The sequence below is a fragment of the Sinocyclocheilus rhinocerous genome, unplaced genomic scaffold (assembly GCF_001515625.1).
Source record: "Sinocyclocheilus rhinocerous isolate Xijiao unplaced genomic scaffold, SAMN03320098_v1.1 scaffold623, whole genome shotgun sequence".
Taxonomy (NCBI): domain Eukaryota; kingdom Metazoa; phylum Chordata; class Actinopteri; order Cypriniformes; family Cyprinidae; genus Sinocyclocheilus; species Sinocyclocheilus rhinocerous.
Genome location: NW_015644631.1, coordinates 478309 through 500074, shown reverse-complemented (window position 1 = coordinate 500074; position 21766 = coordinate 478309). Strand labels below are relative to the sequence as shown.

The window sequence follows — 21766 nt, the reverse complement described above, 5'->3', positions numbered from 1 at the left end:
ATAGAGGCGTTAATACTGAATGTTTAACATTATATTCATTGCATACATATACTTCGTAGACATCCTTAATCTCTAATAACTCCATTCTGCTGTCTGTTGTTCTGTTGTCTGTGTTTCTTTGTCTGAATATGGCACTTATCACATGCTGTGTGGTATCTGCGTTTGGTTTCGGGGCATTTTAACGAGTACAAGTACAAGAGCTCAGTATCGGGCCTGATACCGATACCAGTATACAATGACATAGGCACACACGCGCACACACACACACATGCTCACAGACACATGAATACATTTACATGAGTTATCAGAATGGACTTGTAATGTTGGTTATCAGTATATATGTTTGTTTGTCCAAGGGATTCTGTATTTGGCACATGTAAATATTGTCACATTCATTGCTTGCATAATAAGAAAAAAAAGAAGGTGCACTATACAAAATATTTTTGAGCACAATTTGATGTACACATAAATAGTTTCCTCATATTATAATTTAAATATATTGAAATTTATGTATCTAAAAAAGAGTTTCTTACTGTGTTGGCAGTGGACACCATCAAAGCCAAGCGGACACCTACACAAATATCCGACAAAAGTGTCGCCGCGGTAGGTCTCACTGAGTTCACACACCCCTCCGTTGTGACACGGGTTCAGGCGGCAGGGCCCTGAATGACAGAAACTCACAGTATCTGAAATCTGCAGGGTTCATTTGAAGTGCTACTTAAAATCCTACAAAAGTTTATTGCAGGTTGATCTGTAAGTGAACTTGATGTTCAGTGAACTTGATGACATGCACTATCCCCACACGGTCATTATTATTTCATGTTTTTCAGCTCAGTCTGAACATCACACTAAATACTGCATTAGCTATAAAAGATGACTCCAGAGAGTGTGAGTTTCTAATGAACGCTAAGCAGATGTTTAAATATGAATTAACTAGTGAATGGAAATCAAGGCTGACATAATTTATGTTCACGGCTCATAAGACGAACACGAGCCATCTGTTTAATATGCCATTCATATCTGGAGTCTCAATGAGCCAAGCTCTCTTGAACCTTTCTTAAAATGAGGAAAACAGGCCATTAAAAGAGGCTTCAAATAAACAAACTCACCAATTACAGCTTGCTCTTCCCAGCCTGATGCTGTTGAAAGAGCAGAAGGCACAATTTGTGAGATTCTGTCATATTCTATATGCACTAATAAAAATAAAGATTCCAAGTAGATGAAACAGTAGAATCTTTTAAAGTTCCAAAGTAAAACCATATTATTCACTCCAAGGATGATAATTATAACGATAAAAAAAGGTTTTTAAAAATCATTGTTATTCAATGAGAACAAGGAAGTCTACAACTATAACGATAACGGCACAGAGGAACGTTATCATTAGAATCACATTCAGAATGATTTTTTTCCAGCTGATGAATGATTAAAACACTGTCAACCAATCAGAATCGACCATTAAAGAGCTTGAGCATTTAAAGCGACAGACGATTTAACTGTAGCACGCAACAAAGCATTATTGTGCGTTGGTGTGGATGCTAATATCTTTATCATTATAGTTATCTTTAAATTTATCGTTCTTGGTGTGAACGTGTGAAGTTAACTTATCATATATGTTTAATATGTTGCATTATACTGTATGTAATTGTGAGGTAAAATACTCTAAAATACGTTTTTTTGCAAGTAAAAACTATGAATTACTATATAATTTACGGTGAAAAACATTAAAATGACATTCATTTAATCTAACTTACAAATGAAGGTCCTTTATTAGCATCTATGGTTCTATGAAGAATTTTTAACATCCATGGAACCTTTCCAGTCCACAAAAGGTTCTTTATAGTGGGGGGAAAAATGCTTCAGATTATTAAAATAGTGTTCACAATAAGAAAAAAGGGTTTATGGCTTTTAAGAACTGATCACTGAAAGGTTCTTTGAGGAACCAAATTAGTTCTTCTATTGCATCTCTACAAAAACCTCCTTTTGGAACCTTTATTTTTAAGAGTGTATGAAATATGAAGAACTTTATCTCCAAAAACCAATATATCAACTTAAAGTTTCTTTGTAGATCCTTCAATGCCAATAAAGAACCTTTATTTTTAAGAGTGTAGGCAAATACTTAAAGGGGTCATATGATGCTGCTAAAAGTGATGTAGGTATGTGGGGGCGTGTTAGAACGAGCCGTTTTAGGTAGGCGTGGCTGACTCTTAACTTTTATAAAGAATATCTCTTTGGATTTGAGACTTTAGTCTTTGCAACTTTACAGATCTTCTTTATGCACCAAGAGCTTATAACACTCCAAAGAGAAAGGAAAAATTTAAATCGCATCATATGACCCCTTTAATAAAACTCAACTGAGAGACACATATCACTCCATACATTTTTAAATGTGTTTTTTTTAACAGAGCAAATAGCAAAACATTAGATCTCATGGGCCTTTAGGCTTCTCAAATCCAAAAGGACACAGTAAAAAAGTGCCTTAAAAACTCACAGGAAACATTTTCATCAGCTGGTGTACTGGGACAGTCAGCACCATTCTCACATGGAACCGGTTCACATACTTCACCTACAAACCATGAAGAGATATAAACAGGAAATGAGTAGTGATTCTTTTCTAAAGACAAGTCACCTCTACAACTTGGAAAAAGGCATGTTGCAGAGTGATGCACATGAGTCTGTGATGCTATATTCTTAGCCACGCTGTCATTTCGGCCTGATTTATTCAGCCACAAGAATCTGGAGAGTAACTTTGAGTGTTTACACAGGTGTCCATGTCCACTTGCCGACTCTTAAAGATGCAGCGCAGATGTTTCGCGATGACAGAATGCCAATGCTTCACAAGTGTGTATGGTTAAGTGAGATGGAACATTAGAGAAAACCTTTTGTGTTAGAAAAGAAACACGGCTGATGGAGCTGTCTTGTTTCACACTGATCCGACACAACCTGAGGGCATGACACTCACAGTGGATTATAGTAGACACTACACACTGCCTTGTGCTTTCCAGTACAATGAATTTCACACTGCCAGGATGTTTGTTGTGTTACTTGCATTGATACAAAAACACTGGCACTGCAAACTTGTGGCAATTTGATTATGAATAAAACAGTGAATCGGGAAGGAAATGAGTGACTCCTCAAAGCTTACAGTTTTAATGAATCTCTTACAGAAATGTACCATGGTAATTCAGTTTCCACCAAAAAAGTAGTTATTGCTACTCTGATAAAACTGTGGTACTGTAACTTCACTAACAAAAAAGTAATACAGTTACTATGGTAATACCATAGGTGTTGAGTCAAGTACCATGGTTTGAAGTGGACTACCATTCAAAAGTTACGGGTCAGTAAGATTTTTTGTTTAAAGAAATTAATACTTCTATTCAGCAAGGATTCATTAAATTGATCAAAAGTGACATCAGTAAAGATGTTTATAATGTTACAAAAGATTTAAATTTCAAATAAATGCTATTCTTTTGAATGTTCTATCCATCAAAGATCCTAAAAATGTATCAAATGTATCAGTTCCCACAAAATATTAAGCAGCACAACCGTTTTCACATTGATAATGATAAAAAAAAAAAAAAGTTTCCTGAGCAGCAAATCAGCATATTAGAATGATTTCTGAAGGATCATGTGACACTGAAGACTGGAGTAATGATGCTGAAAATACAGCTTTGCATCAAAGGATTAAAATACATTTAAAAATATTTTTAATTAGACAACAGTCATTTTAATTTGTAAGAACATTTCTCAAAATTGCTGTTTTTAATATTATTTGATAAAAAAGATAAAACATTTTAAAAAATCATACCGACCCCAGACTTTTGAACGGTAATGTAAAAGGATTAAAATACAATTAAAAATATTTTTAATTAGACAACAGTCATTTTAATTTGTAAGAACATTTCTCAAAATTGCTGTTTTTAATATTATTTGATAAAAAAGATTTATCAATTTATTATTAATTCCTGTGATGCAATGCTGAATTTTCAGCATCATTACCCCAGTCTTCAGTGTCACATGATCCTTCAGAAATCTGATTGGATGCTCAAGAAACATTTCTATTTCTGGATTCTTTGATTAAAAGAAAGTTAAAAAAGAACAGCATTTATTTGAAATATAAATAATTTGTAAAAATTTTGAAGTCTTTACTGTCACTTTTGGTCAGTTTGCATCCTTGCTGAATAAAAGTATTAATAAAAAAAAAAAAAAAAAATCATACCGACCCCAGACTTTTGAACGGTAATGTACTGTACCTCAGAGAACAATGTAAACACCATGGTAAATGAATATGATAATCATTCAGTACCATGGTATATACTGTTTGAATGAGATCCCATAATGCATTATACATTTTACTCTTAAAACTAATAAATATTATATTTTGGTGGAAATTATGGTTTATAAGTACATTTTTTTGTAAACATAACAATGATTATAATCATTTTAATAAATGAAAACAGATTTTAGTACTTCAATAGGTTGGTATATTAACATTATATAAGTTAATGAAAATACGGTATTTAACTGTAAATTTAAGTTAAAACCGTAAAACCTAAAACGTTGCTACCGTATTTTTTACGGTAAAATTCCGGCAACCACAGCTGCCGTTTTTTTACCGTAAATTTTACGGATTTTTTTTTACAGTGTACTGTTTGAATGAGATCCCATAGCATTATACATTTTACTCTTAAAACTAATAAATATTATATTTTGGTGGAAATTATGGTTTATAAGTAAAAAAAATTGTAAACATAACAATGATTATAATCATTTTAATAAATGATTGGCATGTAAAAACATCAGGTTTCAAATAAAAACAGCTCTAATAAGTGATATTACAACATAACAACACTAACCCATGCAGGTGATTTCTAATGAAAACTCAGCGACAGTCCAAACTGAGTCATTCAATGTAAAGGTCAGCCAGAGATGCACAGTATGCCATTTAACAAGATCACATTGGGTTCAGCAGCTATTAAAAACACAAGGAGATGTTTCAGGCTTGCAGATGATAACAGTGTTTTGAAGACTATTTATTGTGCAGATGACCTCTGGATCACCTTAAAGTAACATCAAACAAATATCCCAGCTCATAACAGCACTGTAACGTGCACAAGCAGGCGTTTACTATTCATTGCCATCTTTATGTGTCAAGCAGCTGTGCTTGCATTAATGCCATATTTAATTGAACGTCTGTTAGAGGGCGCTGATAAAATCATATGCCCGAAATAACCCGACATCTCATTATCATCTCCCTCATGAATTATGTCTGAGGACATTTGAATAAAACACTGAAGTGATGCTGCAGATGTCCGAGCTGTGAATAAACGCACCAAACGTTGCCTGGAAATTCTGCTGTGTGTTATAAACCTAATCTGGGATTGTTCTGTGCAAATGTGAGGTGTATGTTAAACGCACAGAGTTGTGATCGGTGAACTCACCCGCGGATGTCGGATGTGGGATGGACGCGCCAATGCGGACGACCAGGAACAAAAATAAAGGCACCATCGCGGGGAAACTTGTGTATGTCCGCTGGTTCTCTCGTGAAGCCTCGATCCGTCCCGTCTTTCAGCTGTGATGCAGATATAATGGCAGAGAGACTCGCGGTGAGGATGTCCGGTGATGCTGTGACTCCGAGCAGTGATGCTGCTGCTTCTTACTGCAGTGATGAAGATGATGATGGAGACTCGACACTGGCAGGATTCACAGCATCAGTGTAGACGCACCCGCTGATCCATTCATCCTCAGAAAAAAGAACTTTCATTGTATGTAGTGCATTGAAATGTAGCTACTTGAGGTACTTTACAGAGTAAAACAAAAAGAAATGAAAGAAAAAAATAATAGAAATAGAAGCACTTAGGCTATTTGATTTGACTTCAAAACTCCCTGACGGCCACGTGCAAATTTAAAATGATTTAATGTCCCATACACACACCATATCACTATGTTGTCTCTTTCTTTCCACGATTTTATTGTATTAGGCTACCAGAAAAAAAAATCACGTCTTAAATCGTAGATAATCTGGTGTGCTCTTAATTATTACAAAAAGGCTTATTTATTACGCATAGCCTATAGGCTATTATACTAGGCTACTTCATATAGCGTAAGCTATTCATATATTTACAGTAGCGTATAGATTTATTAAAAGTTGTGTGTGTCTGTCGCCCTCTTTAGGCCCACAGCATTCAACAATAATGTTCATGCATCTTCGAATTAGCCTAATTTATCATTTTAACCCGATGTGCTTATTTCGCATAAATTGCCTCTAATAGCCTATTATAACTTGAGTATCATAAATATATCATATTTTATCATAATTTATACAATTATTGTTACCTCAGTAGCCTACCTCGCATAAATGGCCTCTAATAAGTAAAACGGCTATTCTGATTATCCATGTAGCCTATAACTATATACTCATCATTAATGATTAAAATCGTATAGCCTATACGTGTTATAAAAAGTTTCTAGAAAACATTAAAAAATTATATTATAACATCATTTCTAGTTATTTTTACCTCTATAATACATTAAACCGCCTCTAATAGGCTAGCCTACTCGAGTAAAACGTCTATTCTGATTATTCGTGAATTTATGTTTAATGATTAAAAACATAAACTTATTATAAAAACGAGAAAAAATGTCTGGAAAACATAATAAATAACACAGAAAACATAAAAAAAATCATATTTTAACATAGTTTCTATTGTTATTGTTAGTATAGGCCACTGTAAATATGCGATAGGCCTACATGATGCCACTGCTGCCTTTACAAATACATTAAATGTAAATAAAAAATAAACTTAGAAGAAAACCCCATATCCATAATGTATAATGATGACTTTGCTGTAGCAAAAATAACTTTAGGTGACTATGGTATTTTGGGAGAAAGTTGTTACCATGGTAGAATTTGTGAAGGGTGGCAAGGCACGGGCACGCGCCTCACAGGCAGTCGGGAGCGCGGCGGGCGGGTTCACGCGAGGTGGGAGTGTTTGAGGGGCTCAGAGGCTGCGCGAGACTTCACAACACAACTCTCAACATGAAACTAGCCAACGTGAGTGAAACAAAAGTAACGCAAAACTTCCTTAACATCATCTTTAACTTCTCTTCCCCACTTTTTAACACTCCTACCTCACTGTAAATAAGCCTAAGATCTCAACTAACCTCAAACGCAGGACTTTTGTGGTGTCAAACTTGACCAGAACCAAACTAAGCTAACGAGCTAACGCACATAGCCGTCATTTGTATGCAGATTTAATTTATGCTGTTTTTGTTTAGTCTTATTCTAGCTGAAAATGTAGCTCCTCATAATGGATTTGATGTTTATTCCCAGTTAAATAAGATCGTGTTGTGATTACAAAGGCAAAAATGCGCTAGCATCATGTGTAAACAATGGTATTTCTAAGGCATATTACAGTATTTGAGTTTTTCTAACTGTGTCCGTCCTTATTTTCAGATTAGGAGAAAATCAAACAATCAAGACCTGAAGCTGTTTGTCTTGTGTTAGACCCAAACCACCACACTGAATTAGAGAAAACTCTCCTAAAAGGGAATAAAGGTGTAGTTGTGCATTTCAGGAGGGGAAACCCTCCTGAATTTTGTCAGCTTAAATTGTCAGCTTCCCAGGGTGACAATGATGGCAACCCAGGGTGGCGGTGAGGAGCCTGATCCCTTTTCTGTGGTGACCCGGATGGCCGGGGTAGGAGGAGACGGCACCACCCATTTACCAGCCTGTCGTGGTCAGGGGATACAGATCTCAGACCTAGGCTCAGCTTTGTCCATCCATACCACGGTTTTACCACCTAAACAGCCTCCTGGGGTCACATATTCTGTATTTGGGAAGGATCCGAGACCTGGAACAGTCATGTTTACCTCAAAGGGAGGTGGTATTGGTGTTGGACATGTTATATTGGGGTCTTTTTCAGGAGTTGGGAGGGGGATGTCAGATCCTCCACATGAAGGTGCTGTTGGTCGGATACCATCCGCATCGCTGAGTCCCGAGGTTTGCCTGGCAGCCCCTTCAATTCTTCCGCTGGGCATCGTTGAAGAAGGCGATGCTCTGGATGTGCAGGAAATTGGGGAGGATGAGGAAGTTGTTTTAACCCTCACCGCGCCGCCTCCTAATCAGTGAGTCAGTGTAATATGACATTTTGCATCCCATGAGTGTTTAAAGAGATAGTTCACCCCCTCCCCCCTCTTCAAAAAAAAGGCTGAAAATTAGCTCACCCTCAGGCCATCCAAGATGTGGATGAGTTCATTGGAACAGATTTGGAGAAGTTACATCATTACATGACTTGCTCACCAATGGATCCTCTGCAGTGAATGGGTGCCATCAGAATGAGAGTCTAAACGGCTGATAAAAACATCACAATAATCCACAAGTAATCCACACCACTCCAGTCCATCAATTAATGTCTTGTGAAGTTAAAAGCTGAGTGTTTGTAAGAAACAAATCCATCATCATTATAATAATAATAATTATTATTATCATTAAGCTGTTTTAATTTTTTTTTAACTGTTGCTTCTTTCCTAAATACAAGTCCATAATCCATAATAACGCTTCCTCCAAAAGTCCATCCTCTGTTGCCATCTCACATGGATTTGTTTCTCACAAACACGCAGCTTTTCACTTCACAAGAAGTTTAATTGATGAACTGGAGTGTGTGGAATGCTTGTGGATTATTGTGATGTTTTTATCAGCTGTTTGGACTCATTCTGACGGCACCCATTCACTGCAGAGGATCTATTGGTGAGCGAGTGATGCAATAAAATTTCTCATCTACATTTTGGATGGTCTGAGGGTGAGTAAATGTTCATTTTTGGGTGAGCTATTACTTTCACTTTGAACTGTGATGAAAATAGTAAAAGATCATTTGGTAAGTACATAATAGAGTTTGTAACTCTACAGGTGGTATCATGGGAAGCTGGACCGGATGATCGCAGAGGAGCGTTTGCTTCAGGCCCGGACGGCTGGCAGCTACCTTATCAGGGAGAGTGACCGCCGACCTGGCTCATTTGTATTGTCCTTCCTTAGCATGACCAACACAGTCAGCCATTTCAGGTGTTTGTTTATCTGTTATCTTTCTCCGCAGCTTCAGAAATCTTTATTTGCTTTCGTTTTAATCTAAAAGGTTTTGTGCCTAGATAATGGAGATGATGTCTGTGACCTGAGTAATGAATGTTTGCAGGATCATCGCCATGTGTGGAGACTACTACATTGGAGGCCGTCGTTTCTCCTCTCTGTCGGATCTGATTGGTTATTACAGTTACGTGTCCTGTCTGCTGAAAGGAGAGAAGTTGATGTCACCAGTCGCCCCTCCAGAGGTAGACATACAATGAAAACATTTTGTATTATTTATTAACAGAAAAATTGACTGTCATTTTCACAATAAATAAAAAACAATGTTTTGTTTTGTAAGCCTGTTGAAGACCGCAGGAGGGTGCGAGCAATTCTCCCATACACCAAAGTGCCTGAAACTGATGAGATCAGGTCATTTGATTTTATTATATGTTATTTTCAAATATATACACTAATGTGTAAAGTTTGGGGTCAGTAAGATTTTTAAAGAAATTATTACTTTTATTCAGTTAGAACAATTTATGTTGGATCAAAAGTGAGAGTATAGACATTTACAATGTTATAAAAGACTTATGTTTCGAATGAATGCTGTTCTTTTGAACTTTCTGTTCATATAAGAATCCTGAAAAACAATGTATCATGGTTTCCACAAAAATATTAAACAGCACAGCTGTTGTTTTTTTCTATTGATCATAAGAATCTTCAGCATATTAGAATGATTTCTGAAGGTGACACTGAAGACTGGAGTAATGATGCTGGAAATTCAGCTTTGTCATCACAGGAATAAATTACATTTTAAAATATATTCAGAAAGCTGACTTAATTAGACTTCTCTTGCTCACAGTTTCTTCAAAGGCGACACATTTATAGTTCATAATGAACTGGAGGATGGCTGGTTGTGGGTGACGAATGTCCGAACAGATGAGCAGGGTCTTATAGTCCAAGACCTGGTGAAGGAAGTGGTGAGTAGAAACACTGTTTAGATAAAAAAATTAACACGTGTCCATAACTGGAGGAATTTGAATATATACAGTATTTTGACAGGGTGTCCTATATTATCACATTCACAGGGGCGTGAAGAAGACCCACATGAGGGGAAAGCGTAAGTTTGATTATTTTGTTTTGATTCCTAGTTGAGTAGTGTTAGTTTCCAGTAGTAGTACAAACTATATACTGCATAAAATTAATAGAAATATTCATGCCACATCTCTTATGATCTGCTCAACATCTTCTGTCTATTTCAGCTGGTTTCATGGCAAGATCAACAAGCAAGAGGCTTACAACCTGCTGATGACAGGTCAGTCAGATAAAATGTTTAAAAGCAATAAATCACGAAGGGTTACACCTGCTTAACTCCTGTAATCGCTCTCCCCAGTTGGGCAGGTGGGCAGTTTTTTAGTGCGCCCATCTGACAGCACACCTGGGGACTATTCGCTGTACTTCCGCACCACTGAGACCATCCAGCGCTTCAAAATCAGCCCCACACCCAGCAACCAGTTTATGATGGGAGGCCGTTACTACAACAGGTAAATGCAATTTGTGAGCATTTTATGGCTTTTGGAATGTATAAAAATGAGTTTCATGACACATATTGCTTGTGTTTTCTTGTTTTTGTTTGTATAGTATTGATGACATCATTGAGCACTACAGGAAGGAACAGATAGTTGAGGGCCACAACCTCAAAGATGCTCTATCTGTCCAAGTATGTGCAACAGCCACTTTTTGAAAACTGATTCATTTTATTGATGTTATTGTGTGAAATGATTTGAAATGTGTGATTTCATCAGCACCAGGAGCAGGTGCTTACTGACACCGTCGAAGGCAAAGAAATCTACAACACCATCCGTAGAAAGACAAAGGATGCTTTCTATAAAAACATTGTGAAGAAAGGATATGTCCTGTTCAATAAAGGTATTGCTAACATTTCGGCGTAATTTTACATTGAAGGCATTGTCAAAATAATTTTACTAAGATATTTTGTCTTGTGGCTCTTATAGGAAAAGGAAAAAGATGGAAAAATCTGTATTTCATCCTTGAAGGGAACGATTCCCAGCTGATCTACTTTGAGAGTGAGAAACGAGCAACTAAACCAAAGGGTTTAATCGACTTGAGTGTGTGTTCTGTGTACGAGGTCCATGACAGCATGTTTGGCAGGTTTGTTTCTCACCGTGTTATGCACCGATAATAGTTCAACTTCAGGTTCAATTGAAATAACTGTAGGTATTTTTTGGTTTTTCTGCAGGCCAAACTGTTTCCAGATAGTTGTACAGCACTTTAGCGAGGAGCAGTGTATCTTTTACTTTGCTGGAGAGACACCGGAACAAGCTCAGGTACCGATGCCTTCATTATCAGTGCTGGGTAATACACTTTCATCAGAGTAACACTGTGTCCAAGTGTTAAATTATATTTCATATAAGTGCTCTTTTGAACTTTATTTTCATCAAATAATCCTAAAAATGTAATATGTAAAGATACTAAGTAGCACAGCTGTTTTCAGCATTGATGAAAATACGAAATGTTTCTTGAGCAGCAAAGCAGCATATTAGAATGATTTCTGAAGTATCATGTGACACTGAAGACTGGAGTAATGATGCTGGAAATTCAGCTTTGTCATCACAGGAATAAATTACATTTTAAAATATATTCAGAAAGCTGACTTAATTAGACTTCTCTTGCTCACAGTTTCTTCAAAGGCGACACATTTATAGTTCATAATGAACTGGAGGATGGCTGGTTGTGGGTGACGAATGTCCGAACAGATGAGCAGGGTCTTATAGTCCAAGACCTGGTGAAGGAAGTGGTGAGTAGAAACACTGTTTAGATAAAAAAATTAACACGTGTCCATAACTGGAGGAATTTGAATATATACAGTATTTTGACAGGGTGTCCTATATTATCACATTCACAGGGGCGTGAAGAAGACCCACATGAGGGGAAAGCGTAAGTTTGATTATTTTGTTTTGATTCCTAGTTGAGTAGTGTTAGTTTCCAGTAGTAGTACAAACTATATACTGCATAAAATTAATAGAAATATTCATGCCACATCTCTTATGATCTGCTCAACATCTTCTGTCTATTTCAGCTGGTTTCATGGCAAGATCAACAAGCAAGAGGCTTACAACCTACTGATGACAGGTCAGTCAGAAAAAATGTTTAAAAGCAATAAACCGCGAAGGGTTACACCTGTTTAACTCCTGTAATCGCTTTCCCCAGTTGGGCAGGTGGGCAGTTTTTTAGTGCGCCCATCTGACAGCACACCTGGGGACTATTCGCTGTACTTCCGCACCACTGAGACCATCCAGCGCTTCAAAATCAGCCCCACACCCAGCAACCAGTTTATGATGGGAGGCCGTTACTACAACAGGTAAATGCAATTTGTGAGCATTTTATGGCTTTTGGAATGTATAAAAATGAGTTTCATGACACATATTGCTTGTGTTTTCTTGTTTTTGTTTGTATAGTATTGATGACATCATTGAGCACTACAGGAAGGAACAGATAGTTGAGGGCCACAACCTCAAAGATGCTCTATCTGTCCAAGTATGTGCAACAGCCACTTTTTGAAAACTGATTCATTTTATTGATGTTATTGTGTGAAATGATTTGAAATGTGTGATTTCATCAGCACCAGGAGCAGGTGCTTACTGACACCGTCGAAGGCAAAGAAATCTACAACACCATCCGTAGAAAGACAAAGGATGCTTTCTATAAAAACATTGTGAAGAAAGGATATGTCCTGTTCAATAAAGGTATTGCTAACATTTCGGCGTAATTTTACATTGAAGGCATTGTCAAAATAATTTTACTAAGATATTTTGTCTTGTGGCTCTTATAGGAAAAGGAAAAAGATGGAAAAATCTGTATTTCATCCTTGAAGGGAACGATTCCCAGCTGATCTACTTTGAGAGTGAGAAACGAGCAACTAAACCAAAGGGTTTAATCGACTTGAGTGTGTGTTCTGTGTACGAGGTCCATGACAGCATGTTTGGCAGGTTTGTTTCTCACCGTGTTATGCACCGATAATAGTTCAACTTCAGGTTCAATTGATATAACTGTAGGTATTTTTTGGTTTTTCTGCAGGCCAAACTGTTTCCAGATAGTTGTACAGCACTTTAGCGAGGAGCAGTGTATCTTTTACTTTGCTGGAGAGACACCGGAACAAGCTCAGGTACCGATGCCTTCATTATCAGTGCTGGGTAATACACTTTCATCAGAGTAACACTGTGTCCAAGTGTTAAATTATATTTCATATAAGTGCTCTTTTGAACTTTATTTTCATCAAATAATCCTAAAAATGTAATATGTAAAGATACTAAGTAGCACAGCTGTTTTCAGCATTGATGAAAATACGAAATGTTTCTTGAGCAGCAAAGCAGCATATTAGAATGATTTCTGAAGTATCATGTGACACTGAAGACTGGAGTAATGATGCTGAAAATTCAGCTTTGCATAACAGAAATAAATTACATTTAAAAATATATTAACATAGAAAGCAGTTATTTTAAATTGTACTAATATTTCATAATATTACTTGTATTACTGTATTTTTTATCAAATAAATTCAGCCATGGTAAGCATAAGAGACGACTTTGAAAAATATTAAAATATATTACCGAAACCCAAACCTTTGAACAGAAGTGTATATATATATATTAAAATTTGATTTATAAATAATCCCTTTGGCTGTAATATTGTCATTTTGCAGCAGTGAAAACCAAAAATTTTTTTGGTTGCACTGTAGAACACTGAATATAATTCTGTTCAGTTTATTCGTGCTCACTTCTTACACCCTTCAACTGCATAGGACTGGATGAAATGTCTGCAAACCTTTTGTAATAACCTTAGGAAGCCCAGCCAGCCCTGCTCAAACAAACGCCTGCGTCAGGTAAATGCTCACTTACTTCCTGTTGTCTCATGTTATATGAATTACAGCAGTGTTACTCCTCATTTGTTACTCACATGTATCTTTACAGGTCAGCAGTTTATTTCTCAATGTTGAGGAGGCTCACAAACTTCCCAGTAAACATTTCACAAATGCCTACTGCAACATTTACCTGAACAGCATTCAGGTAGCAAAGACCCATCCGCGGGAGGGCCAGAACCCTGTGTGGACGGAGGAGTTTATTTTCGAGTAAGCCGCCTCCTCAGATATTGATATAAATTTTCTAAAATTGAAAGTTTTTATGAATGTTTCCCAATATTCCTGCAGTGACTTGTCCAGCGAAATCAACAGGTTTGAGATCAGCCTGAGCAACAAGACGAAAAAAAGCAAAGAGAATGATATTTGTACGTTCCTTCTTATTACTTCATGTTCAGACTTTCAAAACTGTTTTTGTATGAGGAATGACATATGCTCTTCTCCCGCAGTGTTCATGTGCTGCCCTCTGTGTCGGCTACAAAGGGGTAAGATGATTGACGAGTGGTTTCCCCTGAGTTCCCACGTGCCTCTAAAGAACGTGGCATCCAGTTCACTCCGTCTGAGAGTGCGCTACTCTGTGGAGAAGATCATGCCCGTGGAAGTGTACAATGAGTTAAAAGAGGTGGGATTTCACTGGGAACACACATGAGTTGATATATAAAAAGGGTCAACAATTAACTAAAATTCAGTTACTGGCCAGTTGGCTAGTAACTGGCCTAGAAATTACAACATATCGCATTTCAGTCACAATATAAAAACATTAGTCTGACCTCTGCTGATGAAAGGGCAATTATTTTTATTGAAAAAATGCTGATACAAGGAGCTGAGGAATCAATGCAATGTTGCAACAAAAATTCTGTATTATTGATTATTCAGTGCAAGTTGAAGGTTTTTTTTTTTGCCCATTTTAATGTCCACCATTTAAAAGCCAGTTAAAAGTCGATTACTTAGAAAAGCTTTAGCACACTTCTGTCTAAAAAAAAAAAAAGCCACATGATTTAAGGTATTATTCATCCAGTTATATCCTGAAGTCAAGTAACGCACTATATAATTTCCCACAGAATTTCCCTTAGAAATATGTCACATTATTATGAAAGCCTGTTTCTGCCATGGAATAAAAAAGATAGGTAAAAGAAAGGTAATTTAGACTTTTTATCTCACAATTCTGACTTTTCTCTCTCAATTCTAACAAATAAAAAAATATAAAAACAGACTTGCAAGATACTGTATAAACTCAGAATTGCAAGTTAACATCATTGCAAAATATAAACTTGCATATGCGAGGAAAAAATGTCATATGTAGGGCTGCACGATAAATCGCATGCGATATTTAATGCGCATCTTGTCAGTAAAGCTTGCCTGTGAACAACGGCTCTGTGTAGTAAATGTTGCTCCATGTGAAAGCCCGCACGTGATGAAGATTTACCGCTGATTACAGAAGCGGCTTTACTGACAAGATGCGCATTAAATATCGCATGCGATTTATCGTGCAGCCCTAGTCATATGTAATTTATTTTTTAGAAAAAAAAGCCACAATTACCTTTTTTATTTTTCTATTTTGTGGTGTAAACAAAAAAATGTCACACTTGAAAGATGTAAACTCAGAATTTTTGAGAATTCTGAAAATACAGAGTAATGACCAGTGAGAAATATTTTTGGCAGTTGAGACCATTGTTATTTTAGTACATTTTTTTATTATTTATATATTTTTAGGGTATTTTATTACAATTTTTAGAATTAGATTTTTATATTTTCAGACTACATTTGAATTTTAGTAATATTTTCAGTAATTTTGTTGTGCTTTTGTCATTTATTTTTAAATATTACTATTTATGTTAATTTCCTTTTACTTCAGCTTTAGTTTTAGTTTAGTCTAAGTTTTTATTTATTTCCAGTTATTAATTTTAGTGCTTTAATTTAAACTTATTTCTGTTAGCTGTCAAGGTAACATTTCAAATTTTAGTTTAAGTATTTCTTTTCATTTCATTTCAGCTGTATTTCAATTAACAAAAAAGTTTTTAATAGTTTTAGTTAACAGTAATAACCCTGGTAGAGACAAAAATGACTAGTAATTAGTTTACATTAGAACTGGTAACTCATTCCAGCATATATTATTTGAACCTTTACAGCTAGTTCTGCTGAAGGAGTTTCATGTGATCAACGCTTTGGCCCACGTGTGTGGACAGGACCGTACTCTCCTGGCCAGCGTTCTGCTCAGGATATTCAGACACGAGAACCTGGAGGCCCAGCTGCTCAGAGAGCTCAATGACCGTGAGATCAGCGCTGAAGGTACTTCTTTTATTCCTCGTTATGCTGCATGGCTGAATTTGTTAGAATTATTCACAGAGTTGCTTGTTTTTCCAGATGAAGCTACGACTCTTTTTCGCGCCACCACTCTGGCCAGTACTCTGATGGAGCAGTACATGAAGGCCACGGCCACTCCATTCGTTCACCATGCTCTTAAAGACACCATCCTCAAGATCATGGAGTCTAGACAGTCCTGTGAGGTATCACTTAGATTTTTTTAATGCAAACTAAAATGGCATAGACATGATCATGCTTAAAGGCACCATATCCTTCTTTTGTAGCACCTTTTTCCACTGAGGTCTACTAAAAATGCTAGTTAAAATTAAAAAGTAATAATTATGACTTTTTTCCCCGTGCACTTCTGAGAAAAAAGTTTGAACTCTGAGATGTTAACTCACAATTGCGAGTTTATAACCTTTTTCATTTTTTTATTCCGTGGTGGAAACAGGCTTCCATAAAAATGAACAAATAAATAAAACGATAATTTAATTACTAGTTGAATTATTAGGATTAATTATTATATTATAATAAATTGTATTTAATAAAAAAAAAAACCATCCTCTCTTTAACATTTTGAATTAAACGGAATCTGTAATACTTTAATATCTAAATGACCTATTATGTTTCATGACTGGCTAACCTGTTTGCATGTCAAATTATGCAACCAATAGGCTTCAAAATTTTTTGGATCTGATGTGTCTTAGTCTAGTCATGTAGATTGGTCATTTTTGAATGTATACTAACATTTTTATGCCTAGTAAACATACATTGTTTCCACTGTAAATTAGCTCAATCCCTCTAAACTGGAGAAGAATGAGGATGTGAATGTAAATCTCGCTCATCTCCTGAGCATTGTGTCCGAGCTGGTGGAAAAAATATTCATGGCTGCTGAAATCCTCCCTCCGTGAGTCACTGACATGATTTAAGGACTACTGCCAATAAATCAGAACAATGATATAATGTGAGAGAATAAAAATTTGTACATATTGATGACTTTTTTTGCAGGACTCTCAGGTTCATTTATGGGTGTTTACAGAAAGCTGTACAGCAGAAGTGGCCCAGAAACACAACCATGAGAACTAGAGTTGTAAGGTATGGAAATTACTGTTTTATTGAAGGACATTTTGGACTTTTTCTGGAATTAAATATGATTTAATAAAAGTAAATAAATAATTTAATTACAAAATAATTAAAATTGTTCATTTCATTAAATACTATTTCAACAAGTATATATGTATGTAGTATTATTTTAATAATAATTAATATTTACATTAGGCATGGGCCGGTATGAGATTTTGATGGTATGATAACCTTAAGCAAAAATATCACGGTTTCACGGTGTCACGGTATTGTTGTTACAGCTCTAAAATGTGTCTCTGAGACAGCTCTAAAAACTGAACACAATATATTTTGAGCAACATACAGAATATTTGGAACAGTAGTATTTGTTTATTTTTAACGGGCGTTTACAGACTTCATATTTTCACATAAATGACATTTGGAAAATGATATGCATTGCAACGCAGTTTGTGCAAGTCCAGAACATAGATCGGCTGCAATAAAACAATAAACGGCCGGATGTAAGTTCCAGAGGAAGCTCCTTCGGCCGTCATACACACACATTACTGACCGCTCGCTCGCACCAACAGGAGGAGGGTCGTACTCTCTACATTGCACTCAACCTGAGGGATTCCTACACTTTCAGTCTTTGAGGAGGCATGAAAAACAGCGCATACCGCAGGAACGGTATAACGGAAAATATTAGCGGTTTTGAAACCGTGAAATTTTCAAATCGCGGTATACCTTGAAACCGGTAATCGGCCCATGCCTAATTTACATATTATAAAATATTAACGTTATTGTGAATTTTTTTTTTCTCGTCTCTTCCAGTGGATTTGTCTTCCTCAGATTGATCTGTCCTGCTATTGTCAACCCAAGAATTTTTAACATCATTGCTGGTGAGTGCAGATGAAAACAATTTTTTTTGTGAGCTGTGAATTACCAGTTGAATTTGTAAAAATTGTCAATTTATTTTTTTATTTTTTTTTAAGCATCACCAACATTTTTGGCAAGTTGTAAATGAATAAACTTTTAAAAAAATGACATTCTATCTCTGCAGACCCACCTTCCCCTGTCGCATCCCGGACACTCACCTTAGTGGCCAAAGCGGTCCAGAATCTGGCCAACCTGGTGGAATTTGGTGCCAAAGTAAAACAAACACTTGAAATGGATTTTAATAGATTTTATAGACTTTCCATGTTCCATAATTGTTGCTTTCTTCAAATACTTAATTTTGTCCCATCTCAGGAGCCGTACATGGAAGGAGTAAATCCATTCATCAAGAGCAACAAACACAAAATGATCACATTTTTGGACGAACTTGGGGTTTGTCAGTTTCTCTAAAACGCCTCGTTTTACTGCAAATGTTGCTGAAAAAAATGTGGTGTAGGATTGACATGGAAACAATTTTGCTATTAAATTGTGCAAACAATTACAAAGAAACATCAAGTAACATTGAATTAAACAAGAAATTTTTGAAGTACAAAGACTGAAATTGTATTTTCTTGTTTTGAATATATATATTTTTTTATTTATTTACAACTTCAAAAAAAAAAGTTTTTGCAGTGTAACTCAGTCTTGTAAGAAATAAATTAGATGTCCTCCAGGGGGCACAATTGCTCCAGGGTCCACATTTATCAACATGGAAATACTCAACCACACTGACCACAATGATTAAGTCATATTCATGTGCCTTGTGCCATATGTCTAGTGTGTCTTTACTATTTGCATACATTTGCTCTTTTCAGAATGTCCCAGAGCTGCCTGAACCCACAGAGCACTTTAACACTGACCTGGCCCGTGACCTCGCTGCCCTGCACCAGCTCTGTGTTACACACTTAGATGAGCTGAGGATACTCAGTAATGAGAGGGGCTCGCAGCAGGTACCATTATAACTTCTGAAATGTTTCATGATGATAGCCAGTATTTATGGTCTCATGTGTGAAATTGTTCTGTTTCTCTCACAGCACATCTTGAAAAAACTCTTGGCAGTCACTGAACTTCTGCAGCAGACCCAAACTCAGTATGCAGTGACCAACAGCAGCTGATAGACTGCAGGATTTCACTCTGCTACACACTTTAAAAGCTTTTACATGTCTGTTTTGTGACATTATAAACCACTTTTGATCATAGACGTTACATTAGACAGAAAAGGCAGTGAGTGAATGTTTGTTTATCTGCACTCCCTTATTTACAGGATGTGTTTTCATAAAGAGAAGAAATATGAAGAGAAACGTTCCACAGTTGTCATAAAAAGAACAGTGATGTTTTCCAGGTGACGGTAGTGATGTTGGGCAGGTTCATAACAACTGTTTGCGTTCTGCAATGTCAAACACTATTACCGTTTCTTCTCTGAAAACAAATTATAACCACATTTTACTGAAAAATCTGTGATGCTTGACAAGTGGAGAAGGAAAAAACACAAGTAAACTAACTGAAGCTGCGAAAAACATGCCTAAAAAGACCAAATATAGTTTCGAAATTTACACTCTGATTAAGAGAAAACATTCTTTATATCTGATTTTATATATCTGTCTGATATAGGAACTACCAAGAAGTGCAAAAGAAGGTATTTTGTATTAAAACTATTTTCATACTTGGAATCACAGAATTGAAAATAATGCTTTTTGCTTTTGAATTTTGCTTTTGAATGATTTCCTGACAATATGCATAAAGATGTGAGTGAAATTACACTATCAGGTAGGCATGCACTCATTTAATACGTTCTTGTAAAAATGCAGTGATTATGTTTTCTAATATATATGCAAATAGATCAAAGGAATTCTGTCATTTGTCAATTTTATTTTTGAATTTCTTACCATTTCTTGATTTTGGTGTTTATTCTGTGTCCTTTTAATATGTTGTATATTTAAGTTGGTGATCTTGCCTCACAGGAATAAAGCTCTGAATATTCAGATTAAACTACTTTTTTTTTTTTCTTTTTTTTTTACAGTTACACAACACAACCTTTAAAATCTCAACAGATTTGAAAACAATAGGCATCATACACATAAACAGTAAAAACCTAAACGCATAAATGAAATCAATCAATGATAGTCTCAAGCTTAGTCTTAAGCCTGAAAAAAAAATCAGCCTCTGATTTTCTGTAAAAAGTCAAGACTTTCCAAAATCTGCAGGCTGGCCCTCAAATCTGGGCAAAACTTGTGTAGTGTATTCCAGCCTTAAGATCACAATAATGGATTTTTTCACATAATTTTCACATGTATCACATATATATATATATATATATATACAATTCTATTCAAAGTATTTATCAAAAAAAAAAAATACTAATGTTCAAAATTGTACCTCTAGATGGCATCATTGTATTTCATTCACCGAATCAATGATCTGTCGAAAATAAGTCCTCTGTGCTTCTGTGGAGTTCAAAGCTGTGCTATGTTTTTAATTATTTTATAAAACGTTCACTATAGAATATAATCACATCACTGAAATGTAATATACAAGCAAATTAAAAAAAACTAATTGTTCAATCCTTCCGCTAGAAGATATAGTTCCGGACATTAACGTTAATATTGCACATCTATGAGCGCTGCGCAGTGATACACACCGTAACCATACGAAAAGGGATTTTTTTTCGTCAAGGTGTTTTAACGTGACTGTAGACAAACGCATATATTCACTCACACTTCTATGAGCGTATTTTTCATTCTGTAATCACGATATTTCTCCGCGTTCAAACCCACGGGCCCTGCCTCTGCGTTAGCAGCCTTACAGCTCCGCAGGACTCCGGTGTAGTGATTTAATTGTCCTGTGACGAGGCACAATAGAGATTACAAGCACACACCGACAGCACAGTTGGCCAGCAGAAGGGACTCTATGCTTCGTATTCCTGCCTCAGTTTTCTCTTTATTTTCCTCTTTCAAAGGGCCCAAATAGAGCCCAGCAGGTTCGAGTAAAGAGAGCTGAAAGAACGTCTTCCTACTAATATTCCAGCCAGGGAACAACAGACGATTAACATTCATCTTTTCCAAGCAATGTCAGCACAACTAAATTCAACACAAGATCAAATGAAAAGAGCAGAAAATCATAATCAGCACTGTTTTGACAATATAAATTACAAAACGGGATATGTTATCCATGGATCATTTTAAAATGGAAAATCTTAAAGTTCCTTCGGATAGGAAGGTAAGTTGATAATGTAGATGATAACTGTAGATGCATTTACACCCTTTGTGTGTCTTCAGTCAGAGTATATAAACTGCAGCGAAGAAAATTGTATTAATAACTATCATGACTGATGGAATGTGGAAATGCAACATGTCTATAAATATCTTTAGCCCATGACCTCGTGCCCAGTGGAGTTCATATGTCAGGCCCCGTGCCCTTAACCACTCTACTGGTTTTATGAACTAAAGGAGGACAAGGTCTATTTTCAATTATGG

The 21766-nt window shown here is 36.1% G+C and overlaps 2 protein-coding genes across 8 annotated transcripts in view; one reads left to right on the top strand and one right to left on the bottom strand.

The window, feature by feature from the left end:
* LOC107758635 (EGF-like repeat and discoidin I-like domain-containing protein 3) overlaps window positions 1-5664 on the bottom strand; it is a 34697-nt gene extending 29033 nt beyond the window's left edge. For 2 of the 4 annotated variants that reach the window (XM_016576418.1, XM_016576421.1), the window contains exons 1-4: window positions 5439-5664; window positions 2489-2563; window positions 1110-1139; window positions 534-662 (exon numbers count right to left, since the gene is read on the bottom strand). In XM_016576418.1, the coding sequence (XP_016431904.1) occupies window positions 534-662; window positions 1110-1139; window positions 2489-2563; window positions 5439-5505 (301 nt within the window). In that variant the 5' untranslated portion in view covers window positions 5506-5664. The remainder of the gene's footprint in view (window positions 1-533; window positions 663-1109; window positions 1140-2488; window positions 2564-5438) is intronic. The other 2 variants (XM_016576419.1, XM_016576420.1) reach the window with 2 other exon arrangements.
* Window positions 5665-6967: 1303 nt separating this feature from the next.
* rasa1b (RAS p21 protein activator (GTPase activating protein) 1b) lies at window positions 6968-20119 on the top strand. Of its 4 annotated transcripts, none has more exons than XM_016576416.1 (26): window positions 6968-7051; window positions 7459-8124; window positions 8906-9058; window positions 9186-9321; window positions 9417-9487; window positions 9921-10038; window positions 10147-10178; window positions 10321-10373; window positions 10452-10602; window positions 10700-10778; window positions 10864-10987; window positions 11074-11230; window positions 11319-11406; window positions 13881-13961; window positions 14050-14207; window positions 14286-14362; window positions 14444-14616; window positions 16124-16283; window positions 16359-16501; window positions 17090-17205; window positions 17307-17393; window positions 18192-18259; window positions 18421-18509; window positions 18609-18686; window positions 19109-19243; window positions 19328-20119. In XM_016576416.1, the coding sequence occupies exons 2-26, from the start codon at window positions 7631-7633 to the stop codon at window positions 19406-19408; spliced, it is 3102 nt and encodes a 1033-aa protein (XP_016431902.1). In that variant the 5' UTR covers window positions 6968-7051; window positions 7459-7630; the 3' UTR covers window positions 19409-20119. The 4 variants fall into 4 exon arrangements, with proteins under 4 accessions (XP_016431902.1, XP_016431900.1, XP_016431901.1 ...); XM_016576414.1 differs by having other exon boundaries at window positions 7454-8124; XM_016576415.1 differs by having other exon boundaries at window positions 6968-7066; window positions 7454-8124.
* The last annotated feature ends 1647 nt before the right edge of the window (window positions 20120-21766 follow it).